The 17,084-nt window shown below is 44.1% G+C and overlaps 1 protein-coding gene across 5 annotated transcripts in view; it reads left to right on the plus strand.

The window, feature by feature from the left end:
• Positions 1–7,487, plus strand: part of LOC110499014 (serine-rich coiled-coil domain-containing protein 2) — a 90,010-nt gene extending 82,523 nt beyond the window's left edge. For 3 of the 5 annotated variants that reach the window (XM_021575811.2, XM_036955856.1, XM_036955855.1), the window contains exon 10: positions 2,543–7,487. In XM_021575811.2, the coding sequence (XP_021431486.2) occupies positions 2,543–3,301 (759 nt within the window). In that variant the 3' untranslated portion in view covers positions 3,302–7,487. The remainder of the gene's footprint in view (positions 1–2,542) is intronic. The other 2 variants (XM_021575814.2, XM_021575813.2) reach the window with 2 other exon arrangements.
• The last annotated feature ends 9,597 nt before the right edge of the window (positions 7,488–17,084 follow it).

Here is a 17,084-nt window from a genome sequence, read left to right on the forward strand (position 1 = left end):
TCACATTTGGCAGTGATTACAGCTGTGAGTCTTTCTGGGTAAGTCTCTAAGAGCTTCCCACACCTGGATTGTACAATATTTGCCCTTTTTTTTCTTCTTCAAGCTCTGTGAAACCACTTTCAAGTCTTGCATTAGATTTTCAAGCTGATTTAAGTCAAAACTGTAACTCAGCCACTCAGGAACATTCACTGCCTTCTTGGTAAGCAACTCCAGTGTAAATTTGGCCTTGTGTTCTAGGTTAATGTCCTGCTGAAAGGCGAATTCATCTCCCAGTGTCTGGTGGAAAGCAGACTGAACCAGGTTTTTGCCAGTGCTTAGATCCATTAACTCCCCACTCCTTAATGATTACAAGCATACCCATAACATGATGCAGCCACCACTATGCTTGAAATTATGTATGGTATGGTACTCAGTAATGTGTTGTATTTAATTTGTCCCAAACAACCCTTTTTATTCAGGAACATTTTGTCAGTATTACTTTAGTGCTTTGTTGCAAACAGGATGCATGTTTTGGAATATTTTCATTACGTTCAGGCTTCCTTCTATTCACTCCTTCAATTATGTTCGTATTCGAGGTCGACCGATTATGATTTTTCAACGCCGATACCGGACCAAAAAAAGCTGATACCGATTAATCATCATTTTTTATTATTTGTAATAATGACAATTACAACAATACTGAATTAACTTATTTTAACTTTAAATAAATAAGGAAACCTGTTCAATTTGGTTTAAATAATGCAAAATCTCAGGAGTTGATAGGCTTGAAGTCATAAACAGAGCTGTGCTTCAAGCATTGCGAAGAGCTGCTGGCAAACGCAGTCAAGTTTGAATGAATGCTTATGAGCCTGCTGCTGCCTACCACCGCTCAGACTGCTCTATCAAATATCAAATCATATACTTAATTATTATATAATAAACACACAGAAATACGAACCTTAGTTTCTGGATTTGACCATATTAATGACCTATCATTTAGAAACAAAATGTTGTTTCTTTCAGTGAACCGTTCCATATTTTATCCAACTGGTGGCTGCCCTAAGTCTAAATATTGCTGTTACGTTGCACAACCTTCAATGTTATGTCATAATTATTTCCCTCATTAAAATGCAAATCAATTTATAAATTTTTTGACATGCATTTTTCTGGATTCTTTTGTTATTCTGTCTCTCACTGTTCAAATACCTACCATTAAAATTATAGACGGATCATTTCTTTGTCAGTGGGCAAACGGTGGTACAAAATCAGCAGGGGATCAAATACTTTTTTCCCTCAATACTTGTGTATTGAGTTTAAGAAAGGCATTGGTGCAACGATGGTGCTTTTTTTTTTAAGCTAATGTGCTTTTGTTAAATCATCACCCTTTTTGTGAAGTAGGCTGTGATTGCTTGCAACGCAGCACAAGCTAGTTAACTAGTAATATCGTCAACCACGTGTAGTTAACTAGTGATTATGTTAAGATTGATTTTGTTTTTTATAAGTTTAATGCTCGCTAGCAACTTACCTAAGCTTCTTGCTGCACTCCCGTAACAGGTGATCAGCCTGCAACGCAGTCTCCTCGTGGATTGCAATGTAATCGGCCATAATTGGTGTTCAAAAATTACGAATATGAACACTTGAAATCGGCCTTAATTAATTGGCCATGCCGATAAACGCCCCAAAAAGGGCAGGTAAGTCCTCACCTTTCCTCTCCATGGGGATTTGTTGTTGTGTTTTCAGCTGTGACAAATACACAACTTCAACTCCAACTCCCACCCTCCAAACTGACAGAATAATTCCCTTTGAGTCAGCTAGCCTGTCTACTGCCTCTCTCTCTCTCTCTGTTTGACTGACAGGTAGGTGTGTATGAGGCCATCTTCCCCACCCAAAAAGCATGAGCGGGCTGAAGTAGGCCCCTGATGCCCGGGCGTGCACGCTAACCTTTTCACTAATTAAGGATGTGCTGGCATGGCGGCAGACACGGCCCGGGAGAGCTACTGCCATCCTATGTCTGCCTTATTTGTCATCGGAGGAAGCAACATGTAGTCAGGCGAGCGAGCGAGTTTGCAGGCAGGAGGAGGGCTCTTTTGATGGTGACCTCTCCTACCCAGCCTCTGCATCGGTACATCATGGCTAATAAGTGCAGAGAGACTGCGACTACTGTACTGGAGCACGCAGCAGCACTGTGACAAGCCTGGCTGCAGACTCCAAAGAGTCCCCGGAATCAAAAGCGCCATCTCCGACGGCGTTTCATGTGTTGAATGCGGCGCAGTCTGTTTCTTTCTCTACCTTCGTAAGAAAAGGGAGAGGCGTTACGGTACACACTGTACAGCCTCGTGGGAATTGTGGGCTTGTTGTGCAACTGTCAAGAGACTGACACTGCTGTTTTGGGAAAAACATTGCTTAGGCATTAAAGACTGTACAAAATATTTGTTTCAAAAGCCAAAGAACAGAAATGATTTAGAGTTGATTATTTTTGTTATGATGGAGTACAATGGTTCTAGATCTAGTTTTGTTTATATACCGTTTTAGATGCTTAACGTATGTTTCTCTCCTCCCCCAGCCTCAAATACTACAGCCTTCCAGGCCATGGCCCAACAGGGTGCACCAACCCCACTCCCAGGAAAGATTAACAAACTCAGCCCACACAGAGGCCCCCAGTGAGCTGGCCTCCTCTAACCCTGGCTGTGGCTGGGGGGACAGTCTGGCCAGCAGGGCCCAGCACAGCTCCCGCTCTGGCCTGGCTTGCCCTAGCCCTGCTTCCACCCCTCCTGCTGGCTGTTTCCCTGGCTCAGAAGAACTTAGCCTCTTGCTCAGCACCCAGCTGAAGATCAGTGACTCTGAGGGTCTGGAGGGCCAGACATGTTCTCCTCCCCACCCTGGATCAAGACTCAGGCTGGACTCAGCCAAAAGGATCCCTCCACCTTGTCTCTCGCAGTCCCCCGGCTCTCTGAAGAAAGCCTCCATCCCTAAGAGGCCACATGAAGGCCCCACCACCACAACCACCACCACCACCCAGATGTCCATGGCAGGCTTCCCCAGGGTGGTGAGAGGAATCCAGGGTAGGGGTGGTCTCAGGCCGGGCCACATAGCTCCACAGTTCAGGCTGAGTCTGCTCCCACCTGCCTCCAGAGGTCAACCCTGCTACAGTTCCACACCCCAGTCCTCTGCCTCGTTTCTGGGCCCTACCCTGCCCGCCTTCCCCCGGACCAGAGCACCCAAACAGACTCCAGGCCTCAGAGAACCAGAGAGTGGTGGTCTCAAGGCCAGAGGTCTAGGCCCTCCCACCCTCTTACGACTCCCCAAGCCAAAGGGCCACTGATTGCTCTCTCTCAATTCTCAAACAGTGCCCTCTAGTAAGGCCATTCAGCACCACCCTCTACCCACTCAGACCCAAAAGATCAGACTTCTTCTAGAGGCTTCCGACCTCCCCTTAGTAAGGTTACCATGTCTACCCTGTGAGAAAGGATGACATGCAGACTTAAAATATTATTTTAGGTTATATATTATATATAACCCAAAATAATATTTTATCTAACCTCTTCCAATAAGAATCACTCAAGGTCATAAAAATCTTTTGTCCCATGTACACATTTGATATCGTCTCAGACGAAGAAGTCAAGCATAACACCTTATTGTTTATCCCCCCCAAAAAAACTTGCTTCAACACTATCTGTACGCAGATAAATAGATTGTTGTTTTTGTGAAGTTCTGTTTCAAAGTGGGAACTGGCAGGATGCTTAACTTTATATTCCCTCCAGCCCCAACAAGCTACAATTGCAACTTTACTTTCTTGCCAAAACTTTTCCCAAGATAATGAACATGCTTAGGAACACCGCGTTATCTGGCCCCAATATAGCATTTATTGTTACTTATACATACTCAGTTGGGTTGAACTTTACAGGGCTCGACATTAATGCTTGTCTGCTTTCCCCAAAAAAAATTGGTTATGAAGAATGTAGATTTAAGTTGTCCGACTGGACAAGTAAAAAAAAATGTTTAGTATAAAAGAAATCACAAACAATTAGGCGAATTGGATCAGTGTCCTCCTAATCTCTGCAGAGCGCTTTAGAGTATTGTAGGCCTGCATTGACGGGCACAAGCGATCTTTCAATCATGCAGTCACGAGATGCGTTTTTGAGATCAAAGCAAGCCGCATGTGCACATGTTGATATTCATTGCTAGTTAGTGAGTTATTTGCCCAGCTCATTTTTGGTCGACAATGAAAATGCTGGAAAAGTTTGCATCACCTTGTCAGAGGAGAGCTACATTTGCGCAGCAGGTAAAGTAATGATATACAACAGTGTAGATTGGCTTGTTCTCACTACTTAACTATTTAGCTATTAGCATGTATTAATGTAATGTCCGATGGCCTAAAATATACTTTGACCCGCGCTCGTGTATAACTGCAAATGTCGGACACGTAGTTGATACGTGTGCACAGTGGATGAAACCAATTCTGCATACTCCGTTTGTAAAACCGTCTCGCAAGCACTAAAATCCTCTCCTATTCAATGCTGGCCATGTACAATACTGGCCATGTAATTCTGCCAAAGTCTAAGAATATATATTTTTTAATAGCTTAATTGACAAGTAATTCCTATGCTGTCAAGATTTTCGTTGAACACTGAATATTTTAACCTTACAAATAGATAAACAAGTGACTTGAGCTTTCGGACAAGTAAAAAAAAAACAGTTCTACTTGTCTGAAGGACATGTGGCTAAGAAAGTTCATGTCAAGCTTTACTTACTGAACAACTGCCTGTATGTAGTGGTTGGGCTCAGTAGAACTTTGATTTCTCTGTAGACGGGAACTTTAATTTACCTGATATAATCTCTGCGTAACTGTGGTAGAGGGATTAAGGCAATATAACACAGTGGAACGGTTACAGGAACAGAGAATCTCTTGACTTGAAGGGGAACATTTGGTTGTATAGACTAGAGAATATAGTTTGTTACTTCAGATATTGTCCCTCTGGCTAAACTGGGGGGGGGGGGAATTCTACTTGCTGAGTGATGTTCTAAAGTTCCCCTTGCTACACAGCCAGTATTATGTCTCTCACAGGAGGTTGGTGGCACCATAATTTGGGGGGGGGGGGGCTCGTGGTAATGGCTGGAGCGGAGTCATTGGAATGGTATCAAATACAACACATGGTTTATGAGCCGTTCTCCCCGCAGCAGCCCCCTGTGTTCTCTGGTTTTGAAACACCTTTATTATTTCTGCCTTGTACCCTGAGAATGCCTTACGTTTTTAAGTGCACTCTCAAAAGTAGCTGTATGTTGCACTGTACTCTTCTGTCTACCGATAGTCTGTATCTGTCTTTGTCTGTGTGGTGGTGCAGTTTGATTGCGACACGGGGACAACAAAGAGATCAGAAGAGCCATCTTGTGCAATTGGTGCTCTCTGAGCCACCTTTGTTCCCCCTGTGCTTCCATCATGAGCAGGTCTAGTTAGGTCTGTGGGTAGAGGGTCACCCACATGCTACCTTAATGAGGCTGCACCAGAGAAGAGCTCAGCCTCTCAGCCCAACTACACAGCAGACGTGCTTCAGGCCCAGGTCCCTGAATAGAAGGGGACAGAAAGAAAGATAAATAATTTCCTAGCATGAAACAATGTTGCTGGTGTAATGCAGAGGCTGGCGGCAACTTCCACGTGATTCCGTAATGATTCTGAGTCGGATCCAGTTGGCATGGTAACGCGGCTGAGTGGCACAGTGGAGGGGTGTGAGGATGTCGAGTGGGTTACGCACACGCTCAGTGTGTCCCTGTCGACAGCAGGGCCAGGCATGCTCCTTTGACATCTGCTGAGACTTAACTCTCCATTTTTTATAGTTTTTATTGTTCACTACTACTTCTCTCACTCCTTCCTCAAGGTGATAGACTTACAATGAGTGCATCACGGTGGGGCAGAGTGTCAAGGAGGATGGAGAGGGACACAATGACTCATTTGCTTTTCTTCAAAGCCATCATGTCTAACTACTTCCTGGTCTGTTACTATGTTTAGTCCTTGAGAGCTTTAAGTAGTAACCAATGGGCACATTTGTACCCTTGACCTATCAGGTCCTTATTTCCTTGATGTCATAACTGATCTTTTGATTCCAAGTCAGTTGGCTGAGTGTACGTTGTAGAATGAGCAGAACGTCACCCAGTCAAAACGATCTCAAAGACTAGAATAAAAATGCCTATTTCTGTAACTTAATTTGGCATTTCTTCTTCCCCAGCTAAAGCTTTACATGTTTTTCTATGCAACACAGTTGTGCCCTAGTCATGGAAGATAAGTCACAGTGGTACATTAGTCATGGGCAATGAGCTGGTTGCCTCCATGAATCCTTCTCGTTATGGGCATATGTAAAGGCAGATGTAAGTGTACATGATATCTGAAACACTTGTTTTGCTGCCACCAAGTATTTGTCTTCCCATTCCTAAATGATTGGAAGCCATGCCCCATAATGGTCATCACGAGCACTCACCTTGTACGTTTTTGTCAAGCGATTTGAAGTGCTTTCTGCAGCAACCCTACAACGCATGCGTACAACATCACCCTGATCTGAATCTGCCTCAGGACTTGTTAAACGTCACCCCAAAACAACTCTGCTGTTTGGAATGCACGGCTGCTTCCAATCCCACCCAGATAAGAACCAAATACTTTTTATACATTTAATCTCTTCAATGATGAACAAACAAACAAACTATTTGAGGTTTGTCGGGATGAGGAAGATATTAATTTAATCAATTCCTGTTTGACAGTCAGAGTCCTTGACTTAAAGGATTTAGAATGTGCAGGGGGAAGGAATATTTCGTTTTTAATGTTAACGAGATCTTAACAGAAGCCCTAACATGTTTGTTTCTGAGAATTTCTCACCCAAAACCCCCGAAATAGGAGTGACTTAAAGTTATTGAGAAGGGTTGAGACTTGTTAGTCATGCATTATTATTTTTTCGGTTGTCTAGCTTTGCTTGGCTTACCATATTATGGTATGTAGATTAAACAAATGTCAAGTAAATAACTTGCCCTCAAAATGACTGCATGGGATAGCATCACGTAGCAGTATTCACCGTAAAGCACTCTTGCTGTTCTTGTGTATTACAGAAGTGCCTGCTTTTGTGACTTCCTTTCCCGTAGTCCTGAACATAACATTTTGGTATGTAGATGAGTGTGGTTCTGGAGCTTGGTCCCACTGCCTGGCTGTGTTGCTGAAAGAGGAAGGAGGTCTGCCTTGGGTTCACAGGTGATTCCCACTCCTTGCTGCATCTGGCTGCCAGTGGGGCTTCCTCCGCCCCTCTACTGGGTTCAACACAGGGATGCATTATGCTCTTCCAGGCTATCAGATGTTAGCATGCCAGCCTCACTTAGTATTCACTGTCCCAGACTCACACAGACAACCTGTTCTGACTGGGAAGGGCAAACCTGTTTGTCTGTCTCACTACAGAAGCATCCTCTGTATTCAAAAAGCAGGCCAAGCTATGTTTCCAGTGTTGTCTCAGCTCTGACGTTTTGAATTTCAAGTGTTCAGATTTGCTTTGCTGCCGTCTCAATGCACTCTGGTGTGCCCCCTTGTCCTTGTGAGCAGTCTTAAGTAGATCTGCTGCTGTGCTGCTCGGCTTTTCACGAATTTAGAACAAATCTCAGTTTTTAAGCTCATTTTACTTTTTTTCCTCTTTTTTAAACTGGAAATGTTGAAACAGTAGTTTAATTCATGAAATTACATTGTAAACAGCGGCATGTGTTTGCTGCTCATTACGATCTGTTTAATGTCCCTCATTATCTCAAATGGCACCCCATTCCCTTTTATAGTGCACACAATTTGACCAGAACCTTATGAGCCCTTGTCAAAAGTAGTGCACTATATAGGGAATAGGGTGCTATTTGGAACGCAATTGTCGCCCCCCCCCCCCCCCCCCCCCCCCCCCCCCCCCTCCTATTTCACAGATGTGGGGGCCTAGACTTGTCCCCGACCTTGTGACCTGCCAAGAAAAAATTGGGCTATCACTACCCCAGTTATTATTTTATTTTTTATGTATTCTTCTGGTCAGGTCACTTGGTAATTAGAAAGTCCTGGCCACTTATCTTATGGACAGTGAGGACTGGGTTCAGGTCCATAATCTTCTGCTTTGTTGTCGTCTGACATCACTGCTGTGAACTTAAACGCCATAACATGAGTCTGTTTTGAATACACTAATCAATATGGCAGATGTACTGTATGACGACTGTTCTGTTTCTTTCACCTCGCTAGCATCACATTGACTGTACATTGTACTGTATAACTTATTTTCCTCACCTATGACAGGAAATTAAAACGGAGAGACTCTGCTCAGAGGATCGGTTGTGTTTCCTCATGTATTTGTGTTTATCTTCCTGCCACTTCTGTTTTAATTCCATGTTTGCTATACTGTTATTTAATGTGCAATACGTTAACGATTGAGAGCATACTGTTGTACACAATACTAATTATTTATGTCTATCCAATATCTGTCTGTGTAATTGTCACTGTGAGCTTGTCAAAAAAGGAACATCTCAATCTGAAATGCACTTTAAATGGTTGTGTTGAGACTGAATATGAATGAATGAACTTAAATGTGTTGAACTACTTTTTGTTTTGATTCTGCTCCCCACCCTTTTTGCTGTGATCTCTCTGAGGCTACGGAGTGGCTGAGCGCTCAAATAAAGACTGCACTCAATCTACTGTGTGTGTGTGTGTGTGTGTGTGTGTGCGCACAGTGACAATGTGGTGGGGAAATGAAGTGGTTAGGTCTCTGGGTTTGGCATGAGAGGGTAGGAACCAAGGAGAGATGCAGTCAGTGGTGGGGATAAGGGGACGAGACGCTTGGATGAGAAGAGACGAGTGGTTTGTACAGTAAGAGAAGTGATGGAACATGAGTGGTTTGAATGGGTTTTTGGGTGAGGGTGGTAAGAGAGTGTAGGGATCGATGGGATAGGGTGGGGTGAGATGGGTCTAGGGGTAGAGATGACTGTTCATTCACTAAAAGGGAAGCACAGCCGCGAGCTGCCCAGTGACATGAGCCTACCAGACGAGCTAAATCGCTTCGAGGCAAGCAACACTGAGGCATGCATGAGAGCATCAGCTGTTCCGGACGACTGTGATCATGCTCTCTGTAGCCGACGTGAGTAAGACCTTTTAAACAGGTCAACATACACAAGGCTGCGGGGCCAGACGGCTTACCAGGACGTGTGCGCCGGGCATGTGCTGACCTACTGGCAGGTGTCTTCACTGACATTTTCAACATGTCCCTGATTAGGTCTGTAATACCAACATGTTTCAAGCAGACCACCATAGTCCATGTGCCCAAGAACACACAGGCAACCTGCCTAAATGACTACAGACCTGTAGCACTCACGTCCGTAGCCATGAAGTACGTTGAAAGGCTGGTAATGGCTCACATCAACTCCATTATCCCAGAAACCCTAGACCCACTCCAATTTGCATACCGCCCAAACAGATCTACAGATGATGCAATCTCTATTGCACTCCACACTGCCCTTTCCCACCTGGAGAAAAGGAACACATGTGAGAATGCTATTAATTGACTGCAGCTCAGTGTTTAACACCATAGTACCCTCAAAGCTCATCACTAAGCTAAGGATCCTGGGACTAAACACCTCCCTCTGCAACTGGATCCTGGACTTCCTGACGGGCCGGCCCCAGGTGGTGAGGGTAGGTAGCAACACATCTACCTATGCCTCAACGTAACCAAGACTAAGGGGATGATTGTGGAGTACAGGAAAAGGAGGACCGAGCACGCCCCCATTCTCATCGATGGGGCTGTAGTGGAGCCGGTTGAGAGATTCAAGTTCCTTGGTGTCCACAACAACAAACTAGAATGGTCCAAACACACCAAGACAGTTGTGAAGAGGGCATGACAAAGCCTATTCCCCCTCAGAAACTAAAAGATTTGGCATGGGTCCTGAGAACCTCAAAAGGTTCTACATCTGCAACATCGAGAGCATCACTGCCTGGTACGGCAATTGCTCGGCCTCCGACCGCAAGGCACTACAGAGGGTAGTTCGTACGGCCCAGTACATCACTGGGGCTAAGCTGCCTGCCATCCAGGACCTATACACCAGGCCGTGTTAGAGGAAGGCCCTAAAAATTGTCAGACCCCAGCCACCTCAGTCATAGACTGTTCTCTTTACTACAGCATGGCAAGCGGTACCGGAGTGCCAAGTCTAGGACATAAAGGCTTCTCAACAGTTTTTACCCCCAAGCCATAAGACTCCTGACCAGGTAATCAAATGGCTACCCGGACTATTTACATTGTGTGCCTCCCCCAACCCATCTTTTACATTGCTGCTGCTCTCTGTTTATGATATAGGCATAGTCACTTTATATATTCATTCATGTACAGTGGACTCAAATTACTGGCACCTCTGACTGGCAATGCACAAACAATGCTTAAACAAATATAAACAATATAATTATAGCGAAACCCAAAATACCAACGTGAGAAATACTGTACTTTATTAATGTTTCAATGGAACCAACCAAAATAATGTATTGATTTCATTAAAAATCAATGTCCTCAAAATCAAGGTTTCACAATTAATGGCACCCTTAAACATTATTGTAAATAACATCTACCAAAATTAAACCACAAACTTAAATAAGTGGAATTTAATTTATCTAAGTCTTAAGGAACTATATTGAGCAATTACATCACTTCCTGTTTAACTAGGGTATAAAAATGATGTAACACACATGCAATATCCCGCTGTCATCCCACACCATGAAGAAAACAAAAGAACTGGCAATTCAAAAGAGACAGATGGTCATAGACCTTCATAAATCTGGTAATGGCTACAAGAAGATCCACACACGATTGAATATATCACTGAGCACTGTCAGGGCAATTATTACAAAATTCAAAAGATAATGGAACAGTTGAACCTTACGGGTGGAGGACGCAAATGCATTTTGCCCCCCAGGATAGGAAGGAGGATGATGAGAGAAGCAACAAAATCCCCAATAATCACTGTGAAATATTTGCAGGCCTTGGTGGCATCTTGGGGTCACCAGGTTTCAAAAAGCACCATCAGGCGCCACCTGGCTCTTTGGAAGGGTTTCTAGAAGAAAGCCCTTTCTGACCCCAAGACACAAGCACTTGGAGTTTGCCAAACGTTATTTATTAAATGATGACCGGAAGAAGGTGCTCTGGTCAGATGCGACCAACATTGAACGTTTCGGTCAGATACAGCATCTGCATGTTTGACGTCGAAACAGAGATGCATACAAGGAGAGGAACCTCATACCTACGGTGAAATATGGAGGGGGGTCAGTGATGTTTTGGGGCTGTTTTAATTCCAGAGGTCCAGGGGCACTGGTTAAGATTGATGGCATAATGAATTCCACAAAGTACCAGACAATTTTGTCTGACAATCTGGTTGCCTCTGCCAGAAGGCTGGGCCTTGGCCATAGGTGGACTTTCCAAAAAGACAATCAAATCAAATTTATTTATATAGCCCTTCGTACATCAGCTGATATCTCAAAGTGCTGTACAGAAACCCAGCCTAAAACCCCAAACAGCAAGCAATGCAGGTGTAGAAGCACAGTGGCTAGGAAAAACTCCCTAGAAAGGCCAAAACCTAGGAAGAAACCTAGAGAGGAACCAGGCTATGTGGGGTGGCCAGTCCTCTTCTGGCTGTGCCGGGTGGAGATTATAACAGAACATGGCCAAGATGTTCAAATGTTCATAAATGACCAGCATGGTTGAATAATAATAAGGCAGAACAGTTGAAACTGGAGCAGCAGCACGGTCAGGTGGAAGTTGAAACTGGAGCAGCAGCACGGCCAGGTGGACTGGGGACAGCAAGGAGTCATCATGTCAGGTAGTCCTGGTGCATGGTCCTAGGGCTCAGGTCCTCCGAGAGAGAGAAAGAAAGAGAGAAGGAGAGAATTAGAGAATGCACACTTAGATTCACACAGGACACCGAATAGGACAGGAGAAGTACTCCAGATATAACAAACTGACCCTAGCCCCCCGACACATAAACTACTGCAGCATAAATACTGGAGGCTGAGACAGGAGGGGTCAGGAGACACTGTGGCCCCATCCGAGGACACCCCGGACAGGGCCAAACAGGAAGGATATAACCCCACCCACTTTGCCAAAGCACAGCCCCCACACCACTAGAGGGATATCTTCAACCACCACTTACCTGAGAAAGGCAGAGTATAGCCCACAAAGATCTCCGCCATGGCACAACCCACACAGAAATGGTTCTGTGTCAACAAAATCAATGTTCTGCCATGGCCATCTCAGTTGCCGGACCTCAATCCAATCGAAAACCAGTGGGCTGAGTAGAAGAGGGCAAACCCAAGAATGTGAAGGTGTTTTGGTCCAAAATGGTCCAAAATCCCTCCAAATGTGTTCCTTAACCTTGTTAATTACTGTACATTGCTGTTTTTTTTTTCGTTTTTAAATTTTTTTTTACCCCTTTTTCTCCCCAATTTCATGGTATCCAATTGTTGTAGTATCTTGTCTCATTGCTACAACTCCCATACGGGCTCAGGAGAGACGAAGGCTGAATGTCATGCGTCCTCCGATACACAACCCAACCAGCCGTACTGCTTCTTAACACAGCACGCATCCAACCCGGAAGCCAGCAATGTGTCGGAGGCTACACCGTGCACCTGGCAACCTTGGCTAGTGCGCACTGCGCCCGGCCCGCCACAGGAGTCGCTGGTGTGCGATGAGACAAGGAGATCCCTACCGACCAATCCCTCCCTAACGACGCTAGGCCAATTGTACGTCGCCCCACGGACCTCCCGGTCGCGGCCGGTTACAACAGAGCCTGGGCGCGAACCCAGGGACTCTGATGGCACAGCTGGCACTGCAGTACAGCGCCCTTAACCACTGCGCCACCCAGGAGGCCCGACTCCATGCTGTTATCCTTGCCAGAGGTGGTTGCATTAAGTACTAAATGAGGAGTGCCAATAATTATGGATAAATGTATTTTGGTTGGTTCCATTGAAACATTAATAAAGTACAGTATTTCTCACATGATGGTATTTTGAGTTTCTCTATAATTGTATTGTTTTTGCATTGCCAGTCAGGGGTGCCAGTAATTTTGCCCACTGTACATACTACCTCAATTTGCCCGACCAACCAGTGCTCCGGCACATTGGCTAACCGGGCTATCTGCATTGTGTCCCGCCACCCACCAACCCCTCATTTACGCTACTGTTACTCTCTGTTCATCATATATGCATAGTCACTTTAACCATATCTACATGTACATACTACCTCAATCAGCCTGACTAACCGGTGTCTGTATGTGGCCTCGTTACTTTTATCTTTACTTACCTAGTGTTCACCTAATACCTTTTTTGCACTATTGGTAAGAGCCTGTAAGTAAGCATTTCACTGTAAGGTCGACCTGTTGTATTCGGCGCACGTGACAAATAAACTTTGATTTGATTTGAAAATACAACAACTGCACGAGGCCTGCACACAGCCCAAAGAGCAGCAAAACTACTCGCACACAGTGACGCTCTCCTCTCTCTGCAGCTCTATCTGCCAGCTCTAATGAAATGGCATGCTGACTGCCACAGGCATAAGAAGTTAATATCGTTGTTTTGGATTCAGGTCGATTCTTTACCTTGTCAGGAAGAGGGCAAAGTTTCAAGGGGGACTCTGCTGTTGCATATTTATCTCGGCATAAGAGGGGAAGTTGTCATTGAAAACCCTCTCTTTCAATAGAGTGCTGTAGGGTTGTGGCAGCTTCATTTCCCACAGGTTATATACAGTCCTTTTTTAACTTTCTCTGTTCCCAGAAGTTCCCATGAGTGTAGTGTGCCAGTGTAGATCTCTTTTCACCACGCCCCCACCTCTGCAAGTAAACCAATACCTAGGTGTGATGGGAAAAGGAATTATACTGAACAAAAATATAAACGCAACAATTTCTAAGATTTCACTGAGTTACAATTCATATAAGTCAATGTAAATAAATGAATGAGGCCGTAATCTATGGATTTCACATCACTGGGAATCCAGATATGCATCTGTTGCTCAGATACTTTTTTTTGTTTTTTAAGTAGGGGTGTAGATCAGAAAACCGCTCAGTTTCTGGTGTGATCACCATTTACTTCATGCAGCAGGAAACATCTTCGCATAGAGGTGATCTGGCTGTGGACTGGCCTGTGGAATGTTGTCCCGCTCCTCTTCAATGGCTGTGCGAAGTTGCTAGATATTGACGGGCACTGGAACACGTTGTCGTACACTTCGATCCAGAGCATCCCAAACCTGCTCAATGGGTAACATGTCTGAGTATGCAGGCCATGGAACAACTGGGACATTTTCAGCTTTCAGGAATTGTGTACAGATCCTTGCGACATGGGGCCGTGCATTATCATGCTGAAACATGAGGTGATGGCGGCGGATGAAGGGCACGACAATGGGCCCCAGGATCTCGTCACGGTATCTTTGTGTATTCAAATTGGCATCGAAAAAATGTAAGTGTTTATTGTCCGTAGCTTATGCCTAACCCCAATTCACAATATTGACATCGGCAAACTGCTCGTCCACATGACGCCATACACATGGCCTGCGGTTGTGAGGCCGGTTGGGCGTACTGCCAAACTCTTTAAAACGATGTTGGAGGTGGCTTATGGCAGAGAAATGAACATTCAGTTCTCTGGAAATCGCTCTGGTGGACATTGCTCCAGTCAGCATGCCAATTGCGTGCTCCCTCAACTTGAGACGTCTGTGGCTTTGTGTTGTGTGACAAAATTGCACATTTTAGAGTGGCCTTTTATTGTCCCCAGCATAAGGTGCACCTGTGTAATGATCCTGCTGTTTAATATGCCACACCTGTCAGGTGCATGGATTATCTTGGCTAAGGAGAAATGCTCAAACAGGAATGTGAAAATAATTAATAACTTTGTGCATATGGAACATTCCTGGGGATCTTATTTCAGCTTATGAAACATGGGACCAACACGTTACATGTCGATTTATTTATTTTTGGTTCAGTGTAAATCTGGTTTAACTTTATACAGAGCAAAGCCATCAGACACCCAGGCACCACACTCAGCAGTACAGGTGATTTACAAGAGGCCAAGCTAAATGGAGACCTCTGAGCAATAAAACCCACATAGTGCTCCCATTACTCACTAGCTTTATCTTTCTCACCATTGGCCACAGCATAGCAGATGTGCTATGGGCCTTAAAGGTCCAATGCAGCCGTCTTTGTCTCGATATCAATCATTTCCGGGTAACAACTGGGATTGTTTTTAAATGGAAAATGGTCAAAAAACAAACAAAAATAGCTTCTTAGCAAAGAGCAATTTCTCAAGCAAGAATTTTGCTCGGACAGTCTGAGTGGTCTAAGTGGGGAGGGAAAACTCAAAATTAGCTGCTATTGGCAGAGGTTTGGAACTCTGTTTTATGTTACTGAGATTGACCAATAAGAAAATCAAAATCCTCCAGTTTAAGCTAGAGATATCCGATGTTTGTTGCATGGGCTGCGTCTCAATCCACCGCATCCTCCTATGTCGGCCTTCCGCATCTGCGGTGGAAGGTGGCCGAGCTACAGCGGTATTTGTCAGACCACGAGTCATCTCTGAAATCTGTCTTCTCATGAAAACGTCTGTAGCATCCAAACTATTATGACCACTCTATGGAAAGGGAGACTCATAAAAACGATGGTGTTCTCTGTTTGGTCTAGTACCCCCACAAGTGTCACAGTCACTCATCTGAAGTTAACCCATACAAACAAATAGAAGTATGTCCAAAAAAATAAGAGGTTAAAATGTTTTAATAATTCCTCAACTTAATATATCTCCAAGATATAGGACAGACACTTCAAAACCTTATTCCTTATGATCTATTTTTTGACTGTCTTTTTTTTGCTATTTATGAATGTGTTATTCAATGCATTTCTATGGGCTATAGTAGTAAAGACCAAATTCTATATTTTATCAAATAATAATAAAAAATGTATACCTAAAGGGGTCCCCCCCAGCTTAGACTTTGAGGTTAACCCATTTTCTGATGATGGTATTTTCAAAACAGCTCTTACACTAAAAGGGCATTTTCACAATTTCACAGAATTGTTCCGACCTCAGTGTGGAAATCTATATAAAACACAGGGAAATCACGTTTTTTGACTGCACTGGGCCTTTTAAGATTGATCTGGTCTGGGCTCCTCAGATATATTAAATAGATTGACATGAGAAACCACATTTCGTATTCCCTGCTCGAATCCAGAGAGAATCCGTGTCCCGAGAGTTTCAGTTGAATTATATGCTTTTAAAGTTTCAGTGGATTGGAGAGTTAGTTGAGAAGTCAGCGATATTTTTGATAGGTTACTGTGGCACAGTAGTGTTAAGAGTCATGAGTGAGTGCTACGGTATGAGGGCCCACTTTTCGTTTTGCTGTAATTTTCAGAAGAGCAAGCACTGATCAGACATGGGAATTCAGCCCTGCAGCCCAGTCAGTCACTGGTAAAGTCAGTTTATATAACGCCTGGGTAACTGACATGTAACAAGACAGTCACACACACACACACACACCAAAAATAAATCAGCAGATAAACCATGAATATATCTATGTCTTTACAGAAGGCAAAGCAGGTTGTTTGGAGTAAATCACAAACCTGAAAGAGGATGTTCTGGAATGCTTCACGTCCAGTCTGGAAATAGAAAATCTCAAGGCCCAGAATAAGCCACTTCTTAACCCAGAACTTGAATGGATTTTGGGGCAATTCAACCAAACAATTGCCATGATTGCAGCAAATCATGTTTCAAAGAGGCCAAGGCGTGTAGCCCCCTCCTCTCAGCAGCATGAGAGGGAGACTTGAGATACAAACACGCATAATTATCATTAACTCAGACGGACAATGGCATGTGCCATTTCCTAGAAGGCTAAAATGGATTTTAAAGATTTTTCTCCGTAAGGGGATACATGATGTTCTCAATTAGCAAGTCAGTTTTTGTTGAATCCAGTGCAAATATCAAATGATTCCCCATAGTCCACTCCACGTACTGCACATATACAGTACCAACATATAACACCAACAAACAATCATAACTGTGTCATCTACCACAAGTTTATATAAAGCATTCTTCAGCCATCTGTCGATCAGTCTCC

The sequence above is a fragment of the Oncorhynchus mykiss genome, chromosome 20 (assembly GCF_013265735.2).
Source record: "Oncorhynchus mykiss isolate Arlee chromosome 20, USDA_OmykA_1.1, whole genome shotgun sequence".
NCBI lineage: Eukaryota > Metazoa > Chordata > Actinopteri > Salmoniformes > Salmonidae > Oncorhynchus > Oncorhynchus mykiss.